The 25,058-nt window shown below is 34.3% G+C and overlaps 1 protein-coding gene across 1 annotated transcript in view; it reads left to right on the top strand.

Annotated features, from left to right (window-relative positions):
* CSMD3 (CUB and Sushi multiple domains 3) overlaps positions 1-25,058 on the top strand; it is a 1,590,968-nt gene that overhangs the window by 1,477,446 nt on the left and 88,464 nt on the right. The window contains exons 53-57 of the mRNA XM_044684131.1: positions 7,968-8,141; positions 8,799-8,972; positions 10,135-10,320; positions 14,684-14,857; positions 20,040-20,222. Coding sequence (XP_044540066.1) covers positions 7,968-8,141; positions 8,799-8,972; positions 10,135-10,320; positions 14,684-14,857; positions 20,040-20,222 — 891 coding nt within the window. The remainder of the gene's footprint in view (positions 1-7,967; positions 8,142-8,798; positions 8,973-10,134; positions 10,321-14,683; positions 14,858-20,039; positions 20,223-25,058) is intronic.

Raw genomic sequence — 25,058 nt, 5'->3', positions numbered from 1 at the left:
CTGTGGAAAGAGGTGGATCAGAAAAGGAGGCTAGAAGCAACCCAAAAACCACATCAGACATCAAGTTTGGTGAGCTGGAGGTGGCACATTTCTTGTGCCTGTACCAGAACGCAACAGTAGAGAGTGGGCTGGGGGAAGTGTTGAGACCAAAGGAAATGTCATACTGTGACTGTCAAATGGTTCAAATATTTGAATTCTCTGCAATGACCCTGGAAAAGCAGTGCCTAATAACAGTGTCTACATCAGGAGCATAGAATAAGCTAGACACAGCCAAGAGAGGCAGCCTCTGGAAATGTATACTACAAGGGAACCTCATGGGGACTTCAGGAAGGGAGCCCTAAGATATCTTCTTTTCGGTTAGGAGCCAGGAGTTACTCTGACAAATGTTTTCTTCAAGCTTGAACACACTTTTCATTGGACTCTGTAGGCCCTTGTGCGAGAATTCATCTCTGATTTTGTGGAAATATTTTGTACCAGTTATTTTAATTATATCATTTCAACAAATATCCCTCATAAACTAAAAACTAAATGACTGATAATTAGTGATGAAAATGATTAGCATGAATAGCAGCACTGGAAAACCACAACTACCCCCAGCTTCCCTAGGTTAGCCCTGGACCCTTGAAAAGAAAAGAAGTCACTCAGTTCTAGGGAATGTGCTTAGCAATCTTCAGTCTTCAATCCAAGTAGAAGTTTGGGAAAGTAGTCCAATGGTGGTGGCTATATACATTTGCAAGGGTACTGTTTAGCTTATTATCAAGCCTGGAGTCAGGAAAACCTAAGCTCAAGTGAGGCCTCTGACACTAGATATGCGACCCTGGATAACAGAAATTAAGTGACTTGCCCAGGGTCACTATCTAGTGTCTGAGGCCTCATAGGAAGACCTGAGTTCAAATTTGACCTCATACACTTACTAGCTGTGTGACCCTGGGCAAGTAATTTTTGTTTGCTTTAATCCAGTGGAGAAGAAAATGGCAAAGCATTTCAGTTTCTTTACCCAGAAAACTCCATGGAACATATTGGCATGCTGTGGTCCCACAGGGTCATGAGGAATTGGTAACACAGATGAATGACTGAACAAAAAATTATTAAATTGACAATGTAACCAAGATGTCGGGGGTGGCTTGAAATTAGATAGATTTTTATATCATATGATATATATATGTGCATATATATACATGGATACATATATGTATCTATATATGCTATATACTAAAAATAGGGATGAGGAATATTTAGTCTGGAGAAGAGAAGATTTAGGAATACAACTATCTTCAAGTATTTGAATCACAATACAGTAGAAGATGGATTAGACTTCATTTGGGCTCCAGAAGGCAGAAATACAGTCTGACTTGAAAATGTCAAGAGATGGATTTTAGCTCTGTCTGTCAAAAAATTAGAATGAATTATATTAAGAGAAGGTATATAGCATCTTACCAGAGGTCTTCAAGCAGAGACTGGGTGAATAACGTTCCTTGTTTTTATAGAAGGTACATTAGTTCTAGGTGGTATAGTGAATAGAGTGCCAGGCCTGAAATCAGGAAGACTCATTTTCCTATTATTATTACAAAATAAGGAAATACAGGGTGTCCCAAAGGTCTTAAAACAGCTGTTTCAAACTCCAGCAAGACTTTTAAGATACATTGTATGTAGCAAATAGCAAACAATAAAAAAGCTATTAAAGTTGAAGTTAATTGACTAACAGTCTTTATGAGAAGTATTGCATTAACTTCAGTTTCTTTATCTATAAATTGAAGAATGTGACTGATTGCTAAGACTATATCCTATAGTCTTAAGTAGACTAATATTCTCATTCAGGAATGGTGAATAGAATTGTGTGGAAAAATTATTGAAAAATGGAATAATGTCTATATATGATTGGACTAACAATCATTTTCAGCTCATTCAAAATACATTTCAATTGATTATTAACTAAATGTTCAGTGAATACATTATTTCTCCAGTATTTTAACTTTATTTCATGTTAAGTTTTGTGTTTTGTTACTCCAGATTTTGTAACTTTATGATATAATTTGGATTTGTTTTTAGATTTTGAAGTAAAAATAGAAGTCATATTGATGGCATGAGTATAAGTGAATGAGAAGAGAGTTCTATAATTCAGTATCTTTCTTGGGGAAAAAAAAACAACAAAAAAAACCTTCTTGATTTCTAAAAATATTTAGTTTTAATTTCCTATTATTATTAGTTACTTTTCTTCGTAAGTGATCTATAGTTTCTTAGGTGTGAGCATGCCTTTTATCAATGTAAACTATAACCTCTCTATACATTAGTTAGAATCATCATGTTGCTAGAGAAAAAAAAATCAGCATCTTACTGTAATTATTATGAGTTTCTCCAATATAGGTAAGCTAGTATTGGAGCAAGAGAGATATAGTCCATTATAGACCTTTTGCTGGACACCTTTCTAGCTTAGTAGGATCTCTCTCTAAGTTTATTGACTAGCATCATCTGCAAGAACCCAGGTTAAACAACATGCTTAAAAGGAGACATCAAAATAGAAGTATAGCAGAAAATGTATTTATATTTAACTATATTTACATCAAAACTTTTTTTAAGTCCTTACCTTCCATCTTGGTATTGATTCCAAGGCAGGAAAGTGGTAAGCACTAAACAATGGGGGTTAAGTGACTTGCCCAGGGTGTTTGAGCCCAGTTTTGAACCCAGGACCTCCTGTCTCTAAGTCTGACTTTTATGCCACTGATCCTCCCAGCTGCCCCATAGATCTAAATGTTTATAATCCTATGTATCAAATAGAATTTTGGTACATAGAGTTTTTCTTCATTTTAGGGTTTTTTAAAAAATATATTATGAAGACTCCTTAGTAGTAATGGTGAAGATATATATCTACTTATTGTACTATTTTACTGGTATTAAAAGAATGCCATTATTTATGCTTCATCTTCCTTTCAAATATACTTCACTAATTCTTTCAATATTAAAAGTTTCTTATGATTTATGGTTCATTTTTCTCCAAGAAAAGGGTTTAAAGATATGACAATACATGTAGATATTAGATACTAATGACATTATCTGCAGTAATTTCTAATTGTCTATGTAGGAAAGAGTTTTCATGTTTCTCTTAATAAACCTAATAAAAATACTACAAAGAAAACAGCACTGTTAAATGTTTCTAATTTAGCTCTAAATATTTGCTACTTTGGTTTATTACTTGGCAAAAAAAAAATTAATGGCACAATCTCTATACTTCAGTATTTTTAAAACACATTTTTGCCTTCAGGAAGATAGAAAATGCTTAATGATAAGCTTGAAAATATTCACATATTATCCAATCTTTATTCCAAAGTTAAAAGGGTATAGCCAGAAGCCTTTATGTGAAACTCTTCTTTCTCTGAGGCCTATTTGCTAATAAGTATACTTAAGAATTCCATAAAAAAGTTTTATTAGGCAAAGCATGTAAAAAATTGTAGAAAGTTTTCAGAAGGAATAAATAATAATGTAGAAGAAACAGGATGTAAAGCTTTCTCAGTATGTATTACTGAATCAAGAGGATTGTCTAATAAGTGGAGCACACACTTAGTTGGTTTCTTGTTATGGGCTTTAACAGTTGCACAATGGCCTTCAATAGCAGCGACCCACATTGTTCTGACAGTCAGTAAATTTGTCAGTATCTGTTAAATGCTTGCTGTGTTCCAAGAACTGTGCTGAGTGTAGAAAGTTAGAAATAAAAAAACTCCTACCTTCAAGGAGCTTACATTTCATTGTAGGGAAACAACACACACATGTGTGTACAAGAAAAGATAACCTTGCAGGGAGAGATATTAGTAGCTTTGTTGTTGTTATTATTCAGTTGTGTCTGACTCTTCATTAACTTGTGTACCATACTGTTTATGACTTTTATTTTTAGTAAGCATATTGTTGTGATTTGTCATTTCCTTCTCTAATGGATTAAGGCAAACAGAGATTAAGGTATTTGGTCAGGTCACACAGCTAATAAATATCTGAGGCCAAATTTGAACTCTGGTCTTCCTGAGTCTAGGTCCAGTGCTCTATTTTTAAATTAAGAATTTTTTTTTACTCTAAGAGAATTCAAATGATTAAGCTATTTTTAAATTTTCAAATTCCACATTATCTAAATGTGATCAATATGACATGTATGTACATGAACATACGTGGATGTTTATAAACATATCCACATAGACAGACCTCTAAAGAGAGAGAGAGAGAGAGAGAGAGAGAGTGTGTGTGTGTGTGTGTGTGTGTGTGTGTGTGTGTGAGAGAGAGAGAGAGAGAGAGATATTTAAAATTCTTGTTAAGCACTCAAATGTACATAATGAATTTTTTAAAAACAATGCTTTTTTAAAAAAAATTACGAAGTAACTTATAAACATAGGTAACTATAGGAGTAGGTAACCATCTTTTGGGCCTTTTTTCAGGGGCCTCTCAGAGACCATAAATAGCTTCCATTATTTTTAACCCATGGAGGTGGGGGGGGGGCAGAGGAAACCTCAGTACTTCTCTAATATCACACAACCTGATCAAGAATTCACCTTTACATAAGCATAATTATCCAGCCTTTGCTTGAAGAACTCTAGTCACAGCCAATCTATAACTTCTTTCAGAAGGATTCTCTAGCTTTCTGGTCATCTCTAATTTCAACACTTTTAAATTGAGTACCTTTAACCACAAAGATTAGATTTAAGTGTATAGAGTAATGCAAAAGTAACAGACAGACTCTTGTCTCAGGGAGCTAAATATTTAGGAACTGATGCAACAAATACATAAATAGCTATATATTATAGTAGAAAAGCAAAGGTCTATGAGAGTTCAAAGGAACTATGACAATCTGGTAAAAATCCAAGGAAGGCTTCAAGGAATTGGATGATATTTGAGCTGGTACTTGCAGGATTTTGACATAGGAAGAGGATATTTCAAGTACAGAGAAGAGAAGCCAAGGAAAAGAGAAAAACAAGGCCTGTAGATATTTAGGGAAACTATGAGTAACCTAGTGAGAATGGAGCAGACCATGTCTTCAAAAATAATAACTTGTATTTATACAGTGCATTTTAAGATTTGTAACATACTAATTTCCTTAGTAACAAAACAAAATCCAGATATCACAAATTCAGAAGGACATTGATAAACTGAAGAATATTCAGAAAAGGATGACCTTGGTGGTTAAGAGTCTAGGCTATATGAGGATCAATTCACTGTGTTATTAAGTCCAGGGTGTACAAATAAAAGCAAAAAGAAAGACAGTGCCTGACTTTAAGGAGTCTATAGTCTTTTTTTTAAACCCTTACCTTCTCTCTTAGAAACAAAACTATGCATTGGTTCTGAGGCAGAAGAGTGGTAAGGGCTAAGCAATGAGGGTTAAGTGACTTGCCCAGAGTCACACAGCTAGGAAGTGTCTGACGCCAAATTTGAACCTAGGACCTCCTGTCTGTAGAAATGGCTTTCAATCCACTGAGCCACCCAGCTGCTCCCCAGGAGTCTATATTCTAATCAGGAAAGAAAATATATAAAATGAATTTGAAGCAGAGGCAAGGATAAGGCATGAAGGTGTCCAGCTCTAGGTATAGTTTTGAAGTCTAAAGAAAACCAGGGCTGGGAGCAGACCAGTATGGGCCCCTCCATAAAGGCAGGCTCTGGGAGGAACTCACTGATAGGAGAAGTGGAAGGACGAAGTGGGACTTGTGGAGAGATATTCCATGGTGAGAAGGGACACAGAGAGAGTAAGCTATAATAACAAGTTCTTAACAAATGTTTGTTTAACTGACTGATCATAAAGGGGTTCAATTTCCAGATAAGTTCAAGTTCAGATCTTGTTTTTATTCATTTTAATTTTATTAATAATTATAATTGCTTATTCACTAATAAGATTTATACTAATCAATACATGCAGTCTAACTTTATTGACTTTTTCAACAATACTAATCTATTACTTTAAAAACAAAACACTAACCCGGTTCCTAAAGGTACTGGTAAGCATATATTTTATCAGTGCTCATGATGAGGTTCTCTCATCCCACAAAGGCTGCATGTCTCCCTCTGAAGTCCCATTCCTGCACATTTCTTCCAGTTGAAACTGTCCTCCAGCACACACTGGATACTTAAATCTCAAAGTGTAGGGAATGTAGATACCCATTTTCATTGCCACTTGGAAGCAGACTGTCAGCTCAGACAACTGATAGATTTTTGTGGTTCTTGCTAAACATTTACAAGTTATATTGAAATGCTGACTGGTGATCTGTAGCCTAAGTTTGATGAAAGGAAACTTGCAATCAAAGTTAATATCATCAATCAATGCTTACAGAGCAATTACTTGTGTACAGAATAAAGCCTTAAAAGAAAGTAGAATTACTCAAATTGACCTAATATACTTATTCCCAATATACAAGGTTTATCAACAATAGAAAAGGGATTAATGGATTTTTATAAAAGAGATAGTGATTCATCAAAGATTTCATATAGGGAAGGAAACAGTACATTCAGTACTGGGATGATACCCTGAGATAGAACTAAGGATTAGAGAAATTGAAAGCCATGTTGACAAAAAAGAATGGAGGTTAAGTATCGAGGCTTAGAGAAAGATAGAAAGATTAAAGATTGTTACCATAAAATATAATTTCAGAGTTCTTGAATCAGGAAAAACACTTGTAGGGCATAGCAAAATAAAAGTTACAGTTGTCTCTCTGTTTAGATGACAGGAACTGGAATTGTGAATTGAGTAGAATGAAGTAGAATGAAGTTAGGGTATTTGAGATACCCTCAATATATATAATCCTCTAGTATGAAGGCAGAAATTGGAGGGTAAGAATAAGCCAGTCACTGAACTCATTAAACAAGGAAGAAGAATGCTCTGAGGGTGTGTTTATGAGTCACTAAAAAGTTTGGAGTGGATAATAAATTATGCATACCCTTTCAGGAGAACTTCCTGGAATATCTGTTCAACAGTTAACATCCTTCCTTTCATCTTAACTCTTTTCCTTTCATACATCTCTCTCCTATTCTGGAATTTGCTGAGATTTAGCTCTCTCTTGATAACCGTGCTTTCTTCACCTCCCTTTTTGGGATTTTTTAGATTTTCACTCATGCCCTCTAAACTTCTATTTGAAATAAGAGTGTTAGAATGCTCCTTGTTCCCCATTGCCACTTCCAGAGCATCTTTTCCACCATCAAAGCAAAATTGATTTCCCTTCCTACAGAAGGCAGGCAATAATGCCCAAGGTCTATAAATAAATGCTATTTTTTATATTGCTTATACATTCCATTTATTTTCTGAACCTGAGCATAATATTTCCTGCCTTTTGTGGAAAAAAAAATCAATTTTGCTTTGTGTCAAGCTTTGCTCTGTATCTCTATTCCATATTATTGTTATTAGGTATTTCTCATAGTAAGATACCTTTCTGATTATTTCTCTATTATCAAAATGTAATATTTCTCTATTACCAAATGTAATATAGTAAAGTCAATTGTAAGCCATCCAGTGTTTTTATACAGAAAATATTAAAAAGATAGTGTATTCCATTGAAAATTGTTGAATAATTATAGATTCCATTTAATAAGGCTCTATTTTGCACCTACTACTTTACAAGTATAGGTATTTGATACTAATGATACAAACAGAGAAATGAAGTATTCTTTGTCATCAAAGTGCTTTTAAAAAAACATTTCGGGGGGGCAGCTGGGAGCTCAGTGGATTGAGAGCCAGGCCTAGAGTTAGGAGATCCTAGGTTCAAATCTGGCCTCACACAATTCCCAGCTGTGTGACCCTGGGCAAGTCACTTGATCCCCATTGCCTACCCTTTCCACTCTTCTGCCATGGAGCCAATACACTGTATTGACTTCATAGACAGAAGGTAAAGGTTTTAAACAACAACAACAACAACAACAAACATTTCAGGAAAAGGAAATTAAGCCATAAAAAAGGTCTCAACATGGCAACTAATTTTTTTTTCTTTAAATTTATGTCTACACTATTTTAGCGGGTCATTGTGGAATTCCAGAGCTCATTGTCAATGGACAAGTCATTGGAGAAAATTATGGGTACAGAGACACAGTTGTATATCAGTGTAATCCTGGCTTTCGACTGATTGGCTCTTCTGTACGAATATGCCAACAGGATCACAATTGGTCTGGTCAGCTGCCATCCTGTGTGCGTAAGTAAGCATGGCAAAGGACAACATGGGGATTCTATTCTTATATTGATCATTATCTTCTTAGGAAAGGTAAAAACATAACTTTTGTAGATAGAAGCATAAATCTTAAAATTTCCCTTAAATGTCTTTGAGTTTCTTCATCTCTAAAACAATTTCTTTGAAAAATTTTGTGTATCATATTTTTATGGACGTAATTAAGTGACTCTCAAAGTCAGACAGCTAGAGTCAAAGACGGGAATTGAACCTATGCCTTCCTAATTCTAGGTCTGGCATTTTCCCCATGCTACCACATTACATAGAAATAGTAGAAGATAAAGAGTAGTAAAGATAGGTTGATTCTATATTGATGAGAGCCTTAATCTAAATGTCAGAATGGTATATACTCAGACCTGGAGAACAGTTTTACTTTTTAGTGCCTCAGGCATTACTTAAAGACTCTAAGCTGTAGACACTTTATGGGTCTATATTGTTAGAGCATGTTTCCTCACCTAAGAGCTTTCTGTATCATTGAAATCATCCGTCCAGACCAAAAAAGAAAAGAAATAAGCACTTTTATTTAGAATTGTCTTTGGGATATTTAATAGTGCGTAACTAATAACCAAACAATACTCTCTTTGGGGCTTTTTGTGGTTGTTTTGTTCTTCTAAATGCTCTCAGCTGTTAGCTGTGGTCACCCTGGCAGTCCAATTTATGGAAGAACAAGCGGAAATGGATTCAATTTCAATGACGTTGTAACGTTCTCATGCAATATTGGATACATTATGCAAGGCCCAACAAAAGCCCAATGTCAGGCAAACAGACAATGGAGTCATCCACCACCAGTATGTAAAGGTAAGCCTTTTGACTGAGGAATGTGCCAATCCCTATTAAACAACTGTTACCAATTCTAAAAAAAACTTTAAAGAGGAAAGCATGACTAATAATAACTTGTTTTATGAGTACATAGTCATTAAAATTCAGCTAATTTTGGTAAACTAATAGAAAATGCTCATTATGTTAACTGCTTCAATACTTCAATGCTCATTTTAGTAACTATATTAGCTATTAAAAATAATTCTCAGAGTGATTTTTTCTTTCCAGCAATGATTTGCTTTTTATTCTTATTGCTTAATTTAAGGCGGGGAGGGGAGGGAAGGGAGGGAAGAGAAACAGTCAGTGCCACTTCCATATCTATTTAACTTTATTACATTGTACTTAGCCTGTATCTGTATATTAAAATGTAGAAATTCTAAGAAGTTATTTTGATAAAGTATGAGAAAACCTACATTTGTTATGCTTATCTTATATATACACATATATAAACATATGAACATGCATACCTACACATGTATATATGAAATATAATATCAGAAATAAAATTTCAAAAATTATCTGGATAATTATCAGTGTTCTTTATATTTTTAAAAAACCTATATGTACCTATAGTGAACCATACAATGCTAATAGAGATTTCCCTTATTTTTCATGGAATCATGATGTCAATATTTATTTCAGAATTTGTTTCTACATATGAAAGACATCATTATATAGTAGATTAATGAATAGAGAGATCACCAGTAATGAAGACCTCTCGAATCTAGTCTATATCACATAATCACTGTGTGCTCTGGGGAGCATTAATGTCTTAGTGCTCAAGACAGTTCTCCTCTAAGACTCTAGGAATTGCATTTCTGTCTTGGTAGTCATTCATTCAATAAAAACTTATTAAGTACCTCCTCTTCTCCAAGCACTGTGTTAAGCCCTGGGGATATAAAAACAGGCAAAAGAGATTTCTGTCCCCAAGGAGCTTACAATTTAATGAGGGAAACAACATGCAAATACATCTATTCAAAGAAGCTATGTACAACATAAATAGATGATAATGCCCATTGAGACTATATCTGTTTGTACACACACATGTGGCTTTTTAGGTTGCTTCCCAGAAGCCATTGAAAACATTATGAATATTTATTACATTTTACACATTGTTCTAAACTATGTATTTTCCTCTTAGTGGTCAACTGTTCAGATCCCGGAATTCCAGCTAATTCTAAAAGAGAAAGCAAAATAGAACATGGGAATTTCACTTATGGAACTGTGGTATTCTATGACTGCAATCCTGGATATTTTTTATTTGGATCCTCCGTTTTGATATGTCAACCAAATGGACATTGGGATAAACCACTTCCGGAGTGTATCAGTAAGTAGATAATGCGTATTTTCTTTAAAAATGCAGTGGAAGCAATGTGTTTGATTAGTACATTTGCCTTCTAGATTTATCTCACTAAGAACAGTTCTAAGAGCCTGCTAGTTTTCAACTTCTGTGAAAATTTTCATTTATCTAATTTTTTTCCCAGCAGTTTTAAAATCTGAAACAAATAATTCTGTCCTCTTTTCTTTTGATTTTGAGACACTAATTTTCTTCTTGTTTCTCTCTACAGTCCTAAAACCTTTGTTTTAATTGGCTTTGGCTTTTATTTTCACATTTCTGAGAGCTCCAGAATTCTCAGGAGGTTAAAAGGTTGAAACTGGCCTATTTAGACTAACACTAACCCCATACACACATCCTTCCTACACATACATACACACATACACACATTTAAAGTGTGAATAGCAGTTATTATTTGCAATTGGAAAGACCTGTGTTCCTACTTGCTGTTTGACCAATGGTACAACCCTCAGTATGCAATTTGAGACAATAAATTACTAAAGAACTCCTGCACTGTGTCCATAAGTTTCCATGATAAAAGTTTCTTATACAATGAGAGCATAGATCTAGATATGCAGAAAAATACATTTATGTTTTATTAATGATAATTTATAAAGATATTAATTGATATTCAATTTTATATAATAGCAAAAATTTAACTTATTTTTTTAAATCCTTATAGAGCACCTCATAGAAGCTAGGTTCTTTGTTGAGTTTCTAGAGATAAAGATGAAAAATGGCATAGTCTCTGCCCTCATGTAGCCTATAAGCTAATAGATTGCTATAATGTATATATTGATATATACAAGATAGAGTATGATGAGGCTAAAGAAAGATCCTGCAGTATGATATAGGAAAATTAGAAATAGCAAACTTTATCAGCTAGGGAAATAATAGAATGGTTCTGTGAATAAATTCACTGCCCATACATCCTGCATTTGAATTGATTTGACTGGGATGTTGTCTTACATTTGGAGCTGGCACCTAAAAAGAACCATAAAGAAAGATAAAAATGATAATAGTTGACATGAGGAGGCAGCATATGCAAATTCAAGAAGTTGGGAAATGGCAAAGTAAGATTGAAAATACCTAGTAGTACTTTGGCTCAGCTACTAGAGGCTGGGAAGGGTGTGTAAATGAAATTAGTTAAGAAAGCTGAAACCTTATGACAAATGATGGGTATGATTTTGTTGTTTTCGTTAGATGTGACTTCACTGTGTAAACACATTTAAAGATTCAAGATATGTAAGCCTTTTGATAAAATTGAGAAAGTTGAAACAAATTTCAAGATGTGTCAGCTTGATTCAATGTGACCGATCTGTAAACCAGTTGTTTATCGACTGTTTTGGNTGTCAGCTTGATTCAATGTGACCGATCTGTAAACCAGTTGTTTATCGGCTGTTTTGGCAGATTGAAAAATTATTTGAATTACTTTTGTCTTAAAAAATCAAAGTTTGTTTTAGAACCAGATAAGGTAACCACTAGCTGGTGAAATGCAATGATTTTTGGAGTGAACGTTCAAGTATTTTATGTTGACATCATATAAAATGACAGCTAAGTGATGAAGTAGACTTTTTTTTTTAATCAAGTAATATGAAGTGAATAGACTACTGGGCCTGGAATCAGGAAGACCTGAGTTCAACTGTGATCTCAGATTATTACTAACTGTGTAAGTTTCGGAAAGTCACTTAATTTTTGCCTCTGTTTCCTCAACTGTTCAATGGAGATCATAATAGCACTTACTTTATGAGGTTGTTGTGAGTATAACATTAGAGATTTATAAAGTGATTAGTACATTGTCTGGCACAAAGTAGGTGCTTTATCAGTACCTATTCCTTCTTTCCCTTAAAATTTCTTTTAAAATGTCTTTTTACAAGAAAGGTACATCATTAGTTGGTTTTTTAATATGTGCTATATACAAATTTAGTGAGTTCTTTCTCATTCAATATTGCTTCTTAATAATGTGTCTGAAATCTGAAGAGGCTTGTTAAATTTTATTTCATGAGTTAGTATTATTCTTCATGATTACAGTGCTACCATTTTTTCTCCTGACAACCACATATTCTAAATTTCAAATAACATTTCATTAAAAGAAGTCCTTTCAATCTAATTTGGGAGAGAACCTATATCATGAAACAGCATATGACTCTAACTATACCCATCTGACTATCAATTAATAGATAAGTCCCTTAGACTTCCCTTAGCCAAAGCATCTGTTGCTGCATGGTATAGTACAGTGATGATGAACCTTTTACAGATGGAGTGCTATGCCTGCTCCCCCCACTTACCCCACACAGTGGAGGGAGGAAGAGCTCCCATTGGGCTGCTGGGTAGAGAGGTGGGTGAAATGAGGAATGTCCTTAATGAGTGTAAGGAAAGGGAGGAGAGTGGCCTGAGCAACCCGCTCCCCTCTAGCTCTGCCACCTGTGAGCTGCCCACCTTACCCCCTCTGCACTCCCATTGAGCTGCTGGGCAGAGGGGAGGGGATTGTGAAAAAATGTCATCAGGTGTGGTGAAGGGGTGGAAGGCAGCAGCTTCACCCAAGTCTCTCTGACTTTCTAGTGTGTGTGTGTGTGTATGTGTGTGTGTGTGTGTGTGGGTGACCTCATACCCACAGAGAGTTCTCTGTGAGCCATCTTTGGCACCTGTGCCATAGGTTTGCCATCACTGATATAGTATGACTAGATTTTAAGTTTAGAATGCAAATACACATTCAGATACTGGCCTTACTGGTCTCTCTATTTTTCTTTTCTTGCTTCCCTTCCTCTCCACCTTTTATCTCTTTCATTTGAAAGTACATGAGGCATCACATGACCTCCACATCCTAAGGCAATGCTAGGGTAGAGATAGAGGGAGAGTTGAATAGGAGGGGGCTAGATTTATAAGAATTTATTTAAACTGGGTGAGGTAGGCTAACTAGTAGATTGTGACTCAAGAAAGAATCAGGGAGGATTTATAGATGAATTGATCTTTACTAGATTTCTACTCAATTTTCATTTCATTTCACAGGATCAAATCCTTCAGTTCTATATAAACTTCAACTACAGCTAACCTCTACAAGGTTTGGCCCTCTATTTAGGGAATACACTGGGGTTAGTTATACCAAAGGATGAGTTTTCAAAGATATAATTATACACATAAGGATTTATTGTGTTGTCTTTTGCAGCCCAGATCCACAGTGGGAAAACAGAAAGTCTTAACTCAAACAACATAATACAGTTGCTGGGTCAAGGTCAAGGTCCTTTATAAACCAGCTTTCTTTCCCAGAAAGATTGAATCTGTTTTCTTATTCTAGGTCCTTGCAATCTAAATACTAGTGATCTGATTGTAACTTTCTAACAAAAGTAAATTAATAATATTTTTACTCTTTAAATACCAAAATATATGGAAGTGGAGATAAATCGAGCTGGGTTGAGAGAGTAAAATTGGTAATGTCTGGCCAGTGGCTCAGTACTGAGTCAGCTTTAAATGTGAGATTTATTAAAGTATTCAAGAGGAAACTAGGTATAGCACAGTGGATAGAAAGCTAGGCATGGATACATGGGTTCAAATTTGGCCTCAGACACTTCCTAGCTGTGTGAGCCTGAGCAAACCACACACCCCCAATTAGCTAGCTCTTATCACTCACTCTTCTACTTTGGAACCAATATTAAGTATTGATTCTAATATGGAAAGAATTTTTTAAAATTATTCAAAATAAAGATCACAACTTTGATATGTTGTGAAAAAATAGAAAACCTGACAATTTTAATGCCCTTTTCTTCCAGTGATTACCTTAAAGCTAGTCATCTTTTCTCTTCAGCTAGTCTTTAAAGCTTATGGAGGTTATTGAGATTGATATGCAATAAATTTCCATGTGTTAGGTTTTCTCATTTTGATGTTAGCACTTGAAAAGGAAGCATACTCTCCCCACCCACAATCTTGCCTCTTGCTTTCACATTCTAGAATTAATCTTCATGTCCTCCACAATTTAAAGGTATATCAGATCTCCACAAATATATCACAGTAGTGTGTAGGCACACCTGGGGAAGCAAATATATTCTCATCTTTCCCTATTTTTAAGATACTTGGTTATGGCTTCTTCCTATGTTTTGGTTTCCACTACAGAGTGTGTGTGTGTGTGTGTGTGTGTGTGTGTGTGTGTGTGTGTGTGGCTGGTGGGGGGTGGAGGACTAAAAGAATAACTACTGGGATACCCTTTATAAAGAAAAAGTGATACCTTGATATCAGATAGAAACTTGTTTTAGATATTTAAAATGCAATAATGCTTCCATCATAATTTTAAAATATTTTGTTTTAGTCATTTGGTTGGTAATTAAAATATTTCTTTATCTTCAATAATTATGTATTGTAGTGATTGACTGTGGACATCCAGGCGTTCCTCCCAATGCAATCCTGTCTGGAGAGAAGTATACATTTGGTTCTACTGTTCATTATTCATGTACTGGAAAACGGACCCTTCTTGGCCAGTCAGCACGAACCTGCCAATTAAATGGACATTGGAGTGGTTCACAGCCTCATTGTTCAGGTACTTCTTTGAAAGGGGGCAAGTCTTATATTAGAAAAACATTCATGTTTAAAGTATTGATTTTTATTTTTATAAAATAACCAAAAAGCAAACAAAAACAAAACAGAAAAAAAACCCTGTTTCTATTAAATAAAAATCCATTTGAGAAAAGTAAATAATTTTATACCTTTTCAATGGCATTCCTTTATAATATTAGTATTCAGGAAGTATGATTTAACCTGATTATTATCATGATTGGACTTGTACAATGTCTGACATACAGAGTTATATTGGAAATCCAGTTTACAGGAACTATACTACTCTCTCCTAGAATGTGGAAAACAGACTTTCACATATTTTCATTAGAAGCTTAGCAAAGAATGCAATAACTTTCCTTAGGAGTAAATCTTATTTTTTTGATTTCTGAAGCTAACAAATTTAGTTTATATTTACTTTTGGAAACTACAACTTTACAACTTAATTCTTAGTGGACTATAAATCTTCAAATGTATGTTTTGTTTGTCCACTGAATAAAACTTTAGATGTTTCACTTATACTCTATGTTTTCATTTTGTTACTTATCAGGAAAATAACTTTTCTATTTATCTTAATAGAGGGAAATTACTATGTAAGACATATGTTTTTATTGTTTTTTCTTTTATTTTCCCCCAGCCCCATGGATTTCTCATCAGAACTGAATCAATGAAGCTAATTTTTGATTTTTGCATTCTGTATTCTCAGTATCAATCTATCTATCAAAAAATATTTATTAAATATCTAATCTGATACTGTTAGGCACAAAAGATTTAGAAACACGAAGAAAACATCCCTACTTTCAAGGATGTTAAATTTAATCCCAAGAGAAAAAAATGTACATAAATAAGAATATACAAAATAAACATATTCAAGGTAATTCTTTTTGAGAGAAGGTACTAGCAACTGGAGAACTGGGAAAGCCTTGTGTATATGATATTTTAGCTGAATATTAAATAAAATTAAGGATTCCAAATATAAATTCTCAATGAATGTTTTTTTGAGTTTAATAAAAACTTGACTTTTCTCCTACAAAACTGAACTTGTTTCATCTCCTTGAAGTCTTTACAGACTACTTCTATCTGTGCCTTGCTACCATGGAATGGTACACATCTTTTATTTTTCTCCAGCTTTATCATTATGTAGTATTAGTACATACATGTACATAGATATACGAGGAATATTGTACATATTTTGCATATATGCACACATGTATGTATTTATCCTTTATAACTGTCAAATGTGTTTTTGAAAGTATCCACTAAAAAGTGAATTAATTACTTATGACAAAAGTTCAAGAAAACAATTGCTTAATAAGGAAAGCTTTATATATACATTCTATAATACTCTTCATAGTCTGATAACATGTTCCAAAAACAGGCCTTTATTTTGAATCTCTTTTTTATTTGTTTCTGTGTATCTTATATTTATCCATAGGTAGATGTCATTGTATTTATTTGTATTGGTGAGAATTTTAATGTTCTTTATGTATTTATAAAATTACATATTATAAAACCTCTTATTCAAATATAATTTTTCTTTATTTGTATATCTCCTACTATATTAGAGATGCGTCCTACTAGTCCAAAAACATCGCCCTTGGTCTTTTAATAATAACTAACATTTATATGCCATCTTGAGCTTTGCAAAGTGCTATAAAATTTATATAATTTGATCCTCAGAGATAGATGCATTTATTATTCCTGTTATACAAATAAGGAAACTGAGGCTGATAGAGATTAAGTAACTTGCCACAGGTCACACAACTATCTGAAACCAAATGTGGACTCATTAAGTTTTAACCGATTAACCAAATAAATGAATGGAACAATGCTGTAAATAACATTTTATATAGCAGTTTCCAAAGTATTTCATTCATGTATACATATATATATATACATATATATACACCCATGCACACATTTATGAATATATAAATATATCTGAATATATTAAATATGTATAACATATATACACATATGTGTGTTATGTTCAACCTATGGCAATCTTTGGAAGTAGCTAAGTTGGGTATTTTACCTGATAATGGTCTATCTAGAAGTTCAGTAGGATACTTTGGGAAACAGTAGGTTCCCTTAGATCAGGGGTTGGCAACCTTTTTGGCCATGAGAGCCATAAACGCCACATTTTTAAAACATAATTTCGTGAGAGCCGTTCAGTGCTCACAGTGTGCGCTCTGGTAACAGCGCCTGAAAAAAAAATTGACTTTATGGCTCCTGCAGAAAGAGCCATATGTTGCCGACCCCTGCCTTAGATCTTTAAATAGAGACTTGATTATTTAGGTTAAGGGTACGTTAGAAGAAAAATTCTTTCTTGATTAGGTATAAATTTGGCTTGTAGCCATTAATCTCCTTTCCATCTTGAGATTATCCGATTCTAAGGTTCAATGATGAAAATATTAGGTAACCTTTCAAGTGTTTCTATAACTTAAACTACAAAAGTTCAGGCTTCTAGAAGTACCTTGTAAAGTTTTGGCTCAGAGGACAAATACTGATTTGAAAGGAAAAAAGTGCTGATATAGGTTTATCTTTACAGGAAGGCCAATAGTTATCATTTCCCCTCAAATTAATCGAGAGAATAGAGCTTTTTCTGATTCATCCCATAAATCTTAATGTTCTGATTACTGACCAACTCTGCTATAATGGCCTTTCATGGTCCAACCACTGACTTTTACAGTATGAATTCTCCTTGCATTTTTAAATTAGTTTTAATAATTTTAAAGTTGGAGATAATGAAGGAGTAAATGAGAGATTACTATAGTAGCAGATTTAAAAAGTAGTAATTATATTATAGGAAATTTCAGTATACTTACTATAAAAATATGAGCATATCTGACTTCTTTTGTTTTCATGTCATAACAAGTGGCTGTCATTCATTTTATGAACAAGCTAACTAAAAATAAATGCATTCTAGTTTTGAGACAAAAAAGGCTATTTATGTGTGTATAGTATGTGTATATATAAAAATTCCAAATACAGCCAAGTGTATGTGTATATAAGTTATATTTATAATTACTTAAGATTTCCCAAGTTTTTTTTTTTTCAAATATTTTCTCATTTAACCTTACAATGACTTTGAAAGGTTAGTCATATTATTATCCTCATTTTACAGGTGAGAAAACAGAGGCCCATGATCACATAATAAACATCTGAGGCCAGATTTGAAATCAAGTCTTCTTAACTTTAAGTCTAGCACTCTACTATACATACATATATTTATGCATTGCACTTACACACACACACACACACACACACACACACACACACACACACACACCCCAAACAAAAAACACACACAAGAAATAAGCAACTAATGAGTAAAAGACTTCCCCCTCCAAACCACAAGATTTAGAGGGCAAAAAATAGATATTTAACAGATAGCACAAAATTTCAGAGTTGGAAGGGAGCTCCATGGCCATAAAAGGCCAACTCATAAATGAAAAAAAGAATTCCTAGTTGTTATAAGGAAGAGATAAGTTTAGAAGGAAAATGTAAGTAAGCCCAAAGTAATTCAGTTTCTCCCAACTAAATCCCATCTCTAAAAATACCCCTATTACATAGTAAAACACTAAAAAAACACTTGACAAAAAATCATTTAGCTTTTGCTTTAAGATTTAAAGATTAAAATTAGGGGAAATCAAATTCCTACTAAGACGTATTTCACTTTTTGATACCTCTAGTTGTTCGTTTTTTCCTTATATGGGACCAACATGTGCTATATTTAGAGTTTCCACCCAGTGGTCCTAGTTTTTTTCTCTAGGGCCAAGGAAAATAAATTTAATCCTCTTTCCACATTGATAGCTATCAAATAACTGAAGACATCTATCAAATCTCTCTAAGACTACTCTTATCCAAATTATATTTCTTCAGTTCCATTAAGCAAATATCTCCTGGCATTAACTCCTAATTTATTACTATCTTGATTACCTTCCTCTGGAATTCTTTAGCTTATTAGTGTTTTCCCCAAAATTTGATTCCTAGAACTTAAGCACAGTAAGGAACACATCTTTGGTCCTAGTTATTATGCTTCCCTTAGTACAGTGCAGGACCACATTACTTTTGCTGTCTACTACATCACACTTTGTTCTCATAATTGCCATTCATTTCCACACACCCATCATTCTGCCTCTACATATATTCACATTTTATATATATTTATGTACTATTAGAAAAAATTCACCTACTAAAGATCTTTGGTAAGTCATTAGTAGTTATTCTTTATGCTTAGCTAAACTGATAGATCTACTTCTTTCTCTCTACTTCTGACAGATAAGAGCCTCCAGGGGCAAAAGTTTAAATGAGTTAAGAGGATGAAGGATCAAATAAATTCTTAACACTGGATTTTAGAGGAATTACGACTTAATTGTAGACAATTTCTATTTTAAGAACTTAAGATAGGATGCCTAAAGTTCAGTTTTTTGCAAATTAATTATCTTAGCAAATAAAGTATGTTAATTTCAGTCATATTTTCTCAGGAAAAATGAAGAAATGAATTATGAAATAAAATTCTAGACTATGTGTTACATATCTAGACATCAGCAGGAGATAGGGTGTTGGCTATGGAGTGTATAACAAGTGACATTCATGGCCTGTATGACTATGGGCAAGTCATTTATTTGTGCCTCGATTTACTCATTTGTAAAATGAAGATAATTATTATAGTACCTACTCCACAGGGTTGTTATAAGGCTCAAGGAAGATAATATATGTAAATCACTTTGCAAGATTTAAGTCCCATAAAAATGTCAGTTCCTAGTTCTTAAAACTTAGCTCTTTTGGCTAATAAAAAATAGCATGTAATTTGGAAACTAAGAAAACCCATGAAAAAATTTCCAGTCATGTGGTATATAGAACTATTGTCATTTGATCTAATTTTCCTGTCAGTTATCTATAAATTGTCCAGTTTGATTGTCACAAACCTCTGAAAGTAGGCACCTTTTAATGCTCTTGAAATGAACATTGCTAATTGAATACTTTCCAACTCTGTTAACATGTATAAGAATTCACAAAAATAGAAGCCCTACAGGTCATTGTATCTCCTCAACTTATTTCTTCACATAAGAAGTGGACCAAGTAGAAGGTAAATGGTATCATTTTAACTGATCAGCTCATCTTATCAAAACCTACTAATCTAAAATTATGTTTAATTCTAGGTGATATGACTGGTTCCTGTGGAGATCCAGGCATTCCTGGTCATGGTTCCAGACAGGAGAGTGACTTTAGGACCAAGAGTGTTGTCCGCTTCTCTTGTGAGACTGGTTATATTCTTCATGGTTCAGAAGAAAGGACATGTTTAGCCAATGGAAGCTGGACTGGAAGACAACCTGAATGTAAAGGTAAATTTCAGTTAAAGCAAAATCTCTAACAATGTCTCATAATTTATAAATACACAAAAGTTTACATGAATAGAATTAAGGAAATAATTTCTTTCCCTGGTGCTGAAAGGAATGATTTTTACAATGTCCTTTACACAAAATATCATGCAATGAACATTTATTCAGGATAAATATTTAATTTAAGTACTTTGTATTTTTCTTTGTGTTTATTCTGGACATATTGCATTATTGTACAGTATATCTATGCTGCCATTTCTGCCATTAAAAAGTAAGTTGCTTGGGGATATAATAAATGCTTGTCGATTGATTGATCGATCTGTTGTGTACAAAGCACAGTGCTGGATGCCAGGGGAGATATAAAAGTTAGATATGAAACCTCTATTCTCCTCAGTGAACTTATAGTCTACTAAAGAATAAGAAAGTAAAATAAAATTGATGAACTATAAGAAATTACAGTAAATGATGTGTTCTAGAGATATACCAGACAAAATACTACATAAATCCAGAGGGGAATGTCAATTACTGACCAAAGAAGATCAAGGTTAGATTGATTCCCAAAAAAAGGAGGTTTATAGAATTAGTAGAAAGTACCAGAAAAAGAAAATAGTTAGCTCAATGAATAGACAGCCAGGTCTAGAGATGAGAGGTCCTTAGTTCAAATCTGACCTCAGACACCTTCTAGCTGTGTGAACATGGGCACGTCACTTTATCCCAATTATCTAGCCCTTACCACTCTTTTACCTTGGAACCAATAATTAGTGATGATTCTTAGAAGGCAAAGGTTTTTTTGTTTCTGTTTTTTTATTTTTAAGTCAACAGAAAAGAGAGGTATTTCAAGCAAAGAAATAACTTAAGCTAAGATATTTTGAACTTGGGCAGGAAGGAGTCCCTGAAGATTTGTCAGCAGAGCATAACATGATCATATCTTTGTATAAGAAAAGCTCTTCTGGCAGCAGTATAAAAGAAAGACTTTAGAGAGAGAATGAAGGATGATGTATGGATAAAGAGGATCTTATAACAGATCAGATAAATTTTAGAGGGGACCTGCCCTGTCATGGAGACCAGGAGACTAAGGAGGAAGGCATAGATTTGGGAGATATTTTAGCAGCTGAGTTGAAGGCAGTGACAACTAAGGAGAGTTGTTAATCAATAGTTAAGTCCCCAGCTGTGCCCAGGAGGAGGCTGCCACTGTAAGTCACCACAAGAGCTCAAGAGCTACTTGCCAGAACTTAGAACTTTACTTCCAGCAAGTATGGAAAGCAAGAATTACTGGGTAGGAGGCAGCTGGGTAGCTCAGTAGATTGAGATCCAGGCCTAGGGAGGAGAGGTCCTAGGTTCAAATCCCCCAGACACTGCCTAGCTGTATGACCCTGGGCAAGTCACTTAACCCCCTTCAGCAGTAAGCCTAGCCCTTAGTGCTTTTCTGCCTTAGAACAAATACATAATATTGATTCTAAGGTGGATGGTACGGGTTATTTAAAAATAAAAAGAATTACTGGGTGACAAGATTAGAACATACAAATTGATCTTTCTGCCATGACCAAGTTGTTGTTTAGTTGTTTCATTTCCACTAACTCTTTGTGACCTACCATGGCAAAGAAGCTGCTATCAAGTCAGTGTACAGACTTGACTACTTCTTGAATCTCCAGGTTATCGGTGAGAGTTAAATGGTCCTTTAAATATTAAAGAATGGTTGCCAAAGGAAAATAAAGATGAATCTAAAGAGATTAAGGAAAATTCTGACCAGTGTTAGGAATTAAAAAAAGGAGAACACAGAGAAGAATGGGAGAAAAGATCACAGAATACATATAGTTAAATAATATATGATGTTCTCTCTTTAGAGGGCAGAAGGGAGCTGAATCTTGCGAGGAGACATCTGCTTTTCTTTCAAGGAATGATCATGCGGATTCATAAGTGCCATCTAGAGAAAGATCTCATTCAGTAAGAGTCAGAGGAAGAAATGAGTATTTGTAGTTAGTGCCTCCCCGCAGAGCCAACTGACAATGGCTTTCACAATAGAAGTTCTATACTCTCCCAGACCTATATCCAGGACATGATCAAAGACCTCACAAAACTTGTCAAAATGATGACTACTACTAGCTTCTGGGCATTCATAGGGAAGTGAGTGGGAGAAAAAGGGAATAATATACTCAGAAAGAATCTAGGAACCATGCTAAGGATTATGAAATCCTGGACAAGAAACTGACCTTAAGGGCAGATAGGAGCTTTTTCATCAGTGCTGCTGCCAAAAGGCATAACAGACAGGAAATGAACAGCTGGTTAAGAAGATGGCATCTGATAAAAGGATTTGTATTTCTGGACTACAGTTAAAATATAGGAATGATGAGCCCTTGGTAGGTGGCAGAGTATATCAGTGAAGAATAGTAAAACTCTCTGTTCCTGGAAAGAGCTTCAAATTCTTAATTAAAGGGATAGTTTTCTAGGAAGGGAAAGAAGATAAGGGCAAATTTTTTAAAGGTAAAAACATGATAACACCATTAAAAAAAAAACCAACAACAAAAACCTCAAAATATTAAGGGAATATAACACCCTCAGGTAAATTGTGGACAGTCCTGCTACAGTGCCTACATGTAAAGAAACGTGACCCCTGTATGATTATAAGACCATTGTATCTATGTGGTTGCTTATGATGTATAATAGGAAGATAAGAATCCTGATTAATGGAGAGACTTAGAAGAAAGGAGAAGTCAAGTTTGAGACAGATAATAATAATTCAGGGCAAAATTCAGCGGTAAAAATTTATTAGCCAAGATAACACAAAATAAAACAAAGTCTCCAAGCCAAAAAGAAATAGATTGAGTGAGTGAGAGAGAGCCAGTCTCACAATAAAGCCAAACTCCAATCAAGACCAAGAGACCCTAAGCCTTGTGAGTGGCCTCCTTATATATCCAAAAACTTATAGTAAAAACACAATAACTTTTCAGATTTGATTATAGTTCTTCAAGAATCCAGATATTTCTATAGTTCCTCAGGAATCCAGTAAAACCAAATAACATGGGTATGTTTGAACTACAACTTTACATAACAGAGCAAAGGGAGGAGAGGTGACAGAAAATATGACTGCTGTGTGATTTTTCTAAATAATTCTTCCAGAATTATGCTTACAAAAAAATGCCTATATGATTTAGATACAGTAAATACTTCAGACAGAATTATCTTCATTATTTTTAGAAAAGATTAAGATATATGATGACAAAATAACTATATTAGGAAAAACTACTGATACCGATGTAATCATGAGTGGGGTAGGGAATTTCACATTCACACCATGAGGGCAAAATTAAAGTCTCATTGGTGATGAGAGGGGCTAAATCCCAGATCATATCTCAATATAAATATAAATACTACTACAAACATTTCACCTTGGGTGCCTATAACTTATTTTAAATTCTTAGATGTGAGAGCTGGTCCTCAAGAATAATTTCAAACTAATTCCTGGTCTTTTTCTTGCATCTAAAGCATAGTGTTTCTGTTGCCTGCTTGATCCATTGCTGGTTTGGGTCACTCAAGCAATGAGTCAGGAATAACTCCTCTCTGGGCTCAGCTTCTGAACCTCTAGTGTTTAACTATTCTTGGGAGTGAAGAGGAAGAAGAAGGGAGAAGAAAAAGAATAAATGTATAGCACCTTCTAGGTGCCAGACACTTTACAAATATTTCATTTAATCCTCACATCCACCCAGAAAAGCAGGGCTATCCACTTTATAGTTAAGGAAACTGAGGCAAAAACAGAAAAATGACCATTGTCACATAATTAGTGTCTGAGGACAAATTTGGACTCATGTTTTCCTAACTAAATCCAGTGAACCAACCAATCTTTAATAAGATATCGAAAGCAATAAGATGAATGTCTATTATTTATCATTTGGTCATTAACTGGGAAGACCTTTACTGGGGTTGTAAATAATGAGAACCTCAACAGTAAATAAACATTGTCTTAGAGTTTGTGATACAAAAGGAGAGGAAAACCAGGCAAAGCTTGATTTGCAAACTACATTTTCTGGAGTACAAGATTCAAAGGATGAGGAAGTGAGATCTCAGGGCCTAAAATACTACAGGAGAAGTCAGGATAGAGTGAAGAGAAACAAGGACAAAAGAGGAGTAATGTGGAGAGACCAGTTTGAATATGCACAAGAAACTCACCAACGGAATTAGATTTTTTTAAAGGCATGTACAGATAATGGAAACAAAAGCAAGTATCAGAAAATGAATACGAAAGCTTAATATAATCTTATAAAAATAGTATCTGGAACACATGAGCATAAAATGAACTAAGGGTTACCAGAAATACTAAGGACAATAAAAGGATTTGTAAAATGACTAAATGAAGAAGATCAAGGATAGACTAAGACTGCTGCTTAGTTTGGACAAGAAAATTAAAGTAGGTAAGAGAAATCAGAACCATTCAACTATCATTTGCTTCAGCTTTATTTTTCTGGGGAGGAGAATAATCTTTGGATTGTAAAAGACAGAACAAAAAGGACTAATGCAAAAATGGAAATTCACAATAAGTAATTTAATAATAAGGGAGACCCTATGTACTTGTCCGTTCAAGGCAGTAGGCCCAGATGAATTAGATCCCAAAGTATTGTTAGAAAATGGAGGATGTTATTGCATAATCATTGTCAAGGATTTTTGAAAGAACATAGAAAGCAAGAGAGATACCATTAGAGAGGAAACGGGTTTATTATCCCAGATTTCAAAAACCAGCAGAGAATAGAAGTTAGCGAAGTTAGCGAAGTTAGCTTTAATTCTTAGAAAATTCTAGAATATATTATTGTAAAGAATCAATATGGTTACATCAAAAACAAGTGATAG

The sequence above is a fragment of the Gracilinanus agilis genome, chromosome 1, assembly GCF_016433145.1.
Source record: "Gracilinanus agilis isolate LMUSP501 chromosome 1, AgileGrace, whole genome shotgun sequence".
In the NCBI taxonomy this organism is placed as follows: domain Eukaryota; kingdom Metazoa; phylum Chordata; class Mammalia; order Didelphimorphia; family Didelphidae; genus Gracilinanus; species Gracilinanus agilis.
This window is presented reverse-complemented; position numbering and strand designations above follow the sequence as displayed.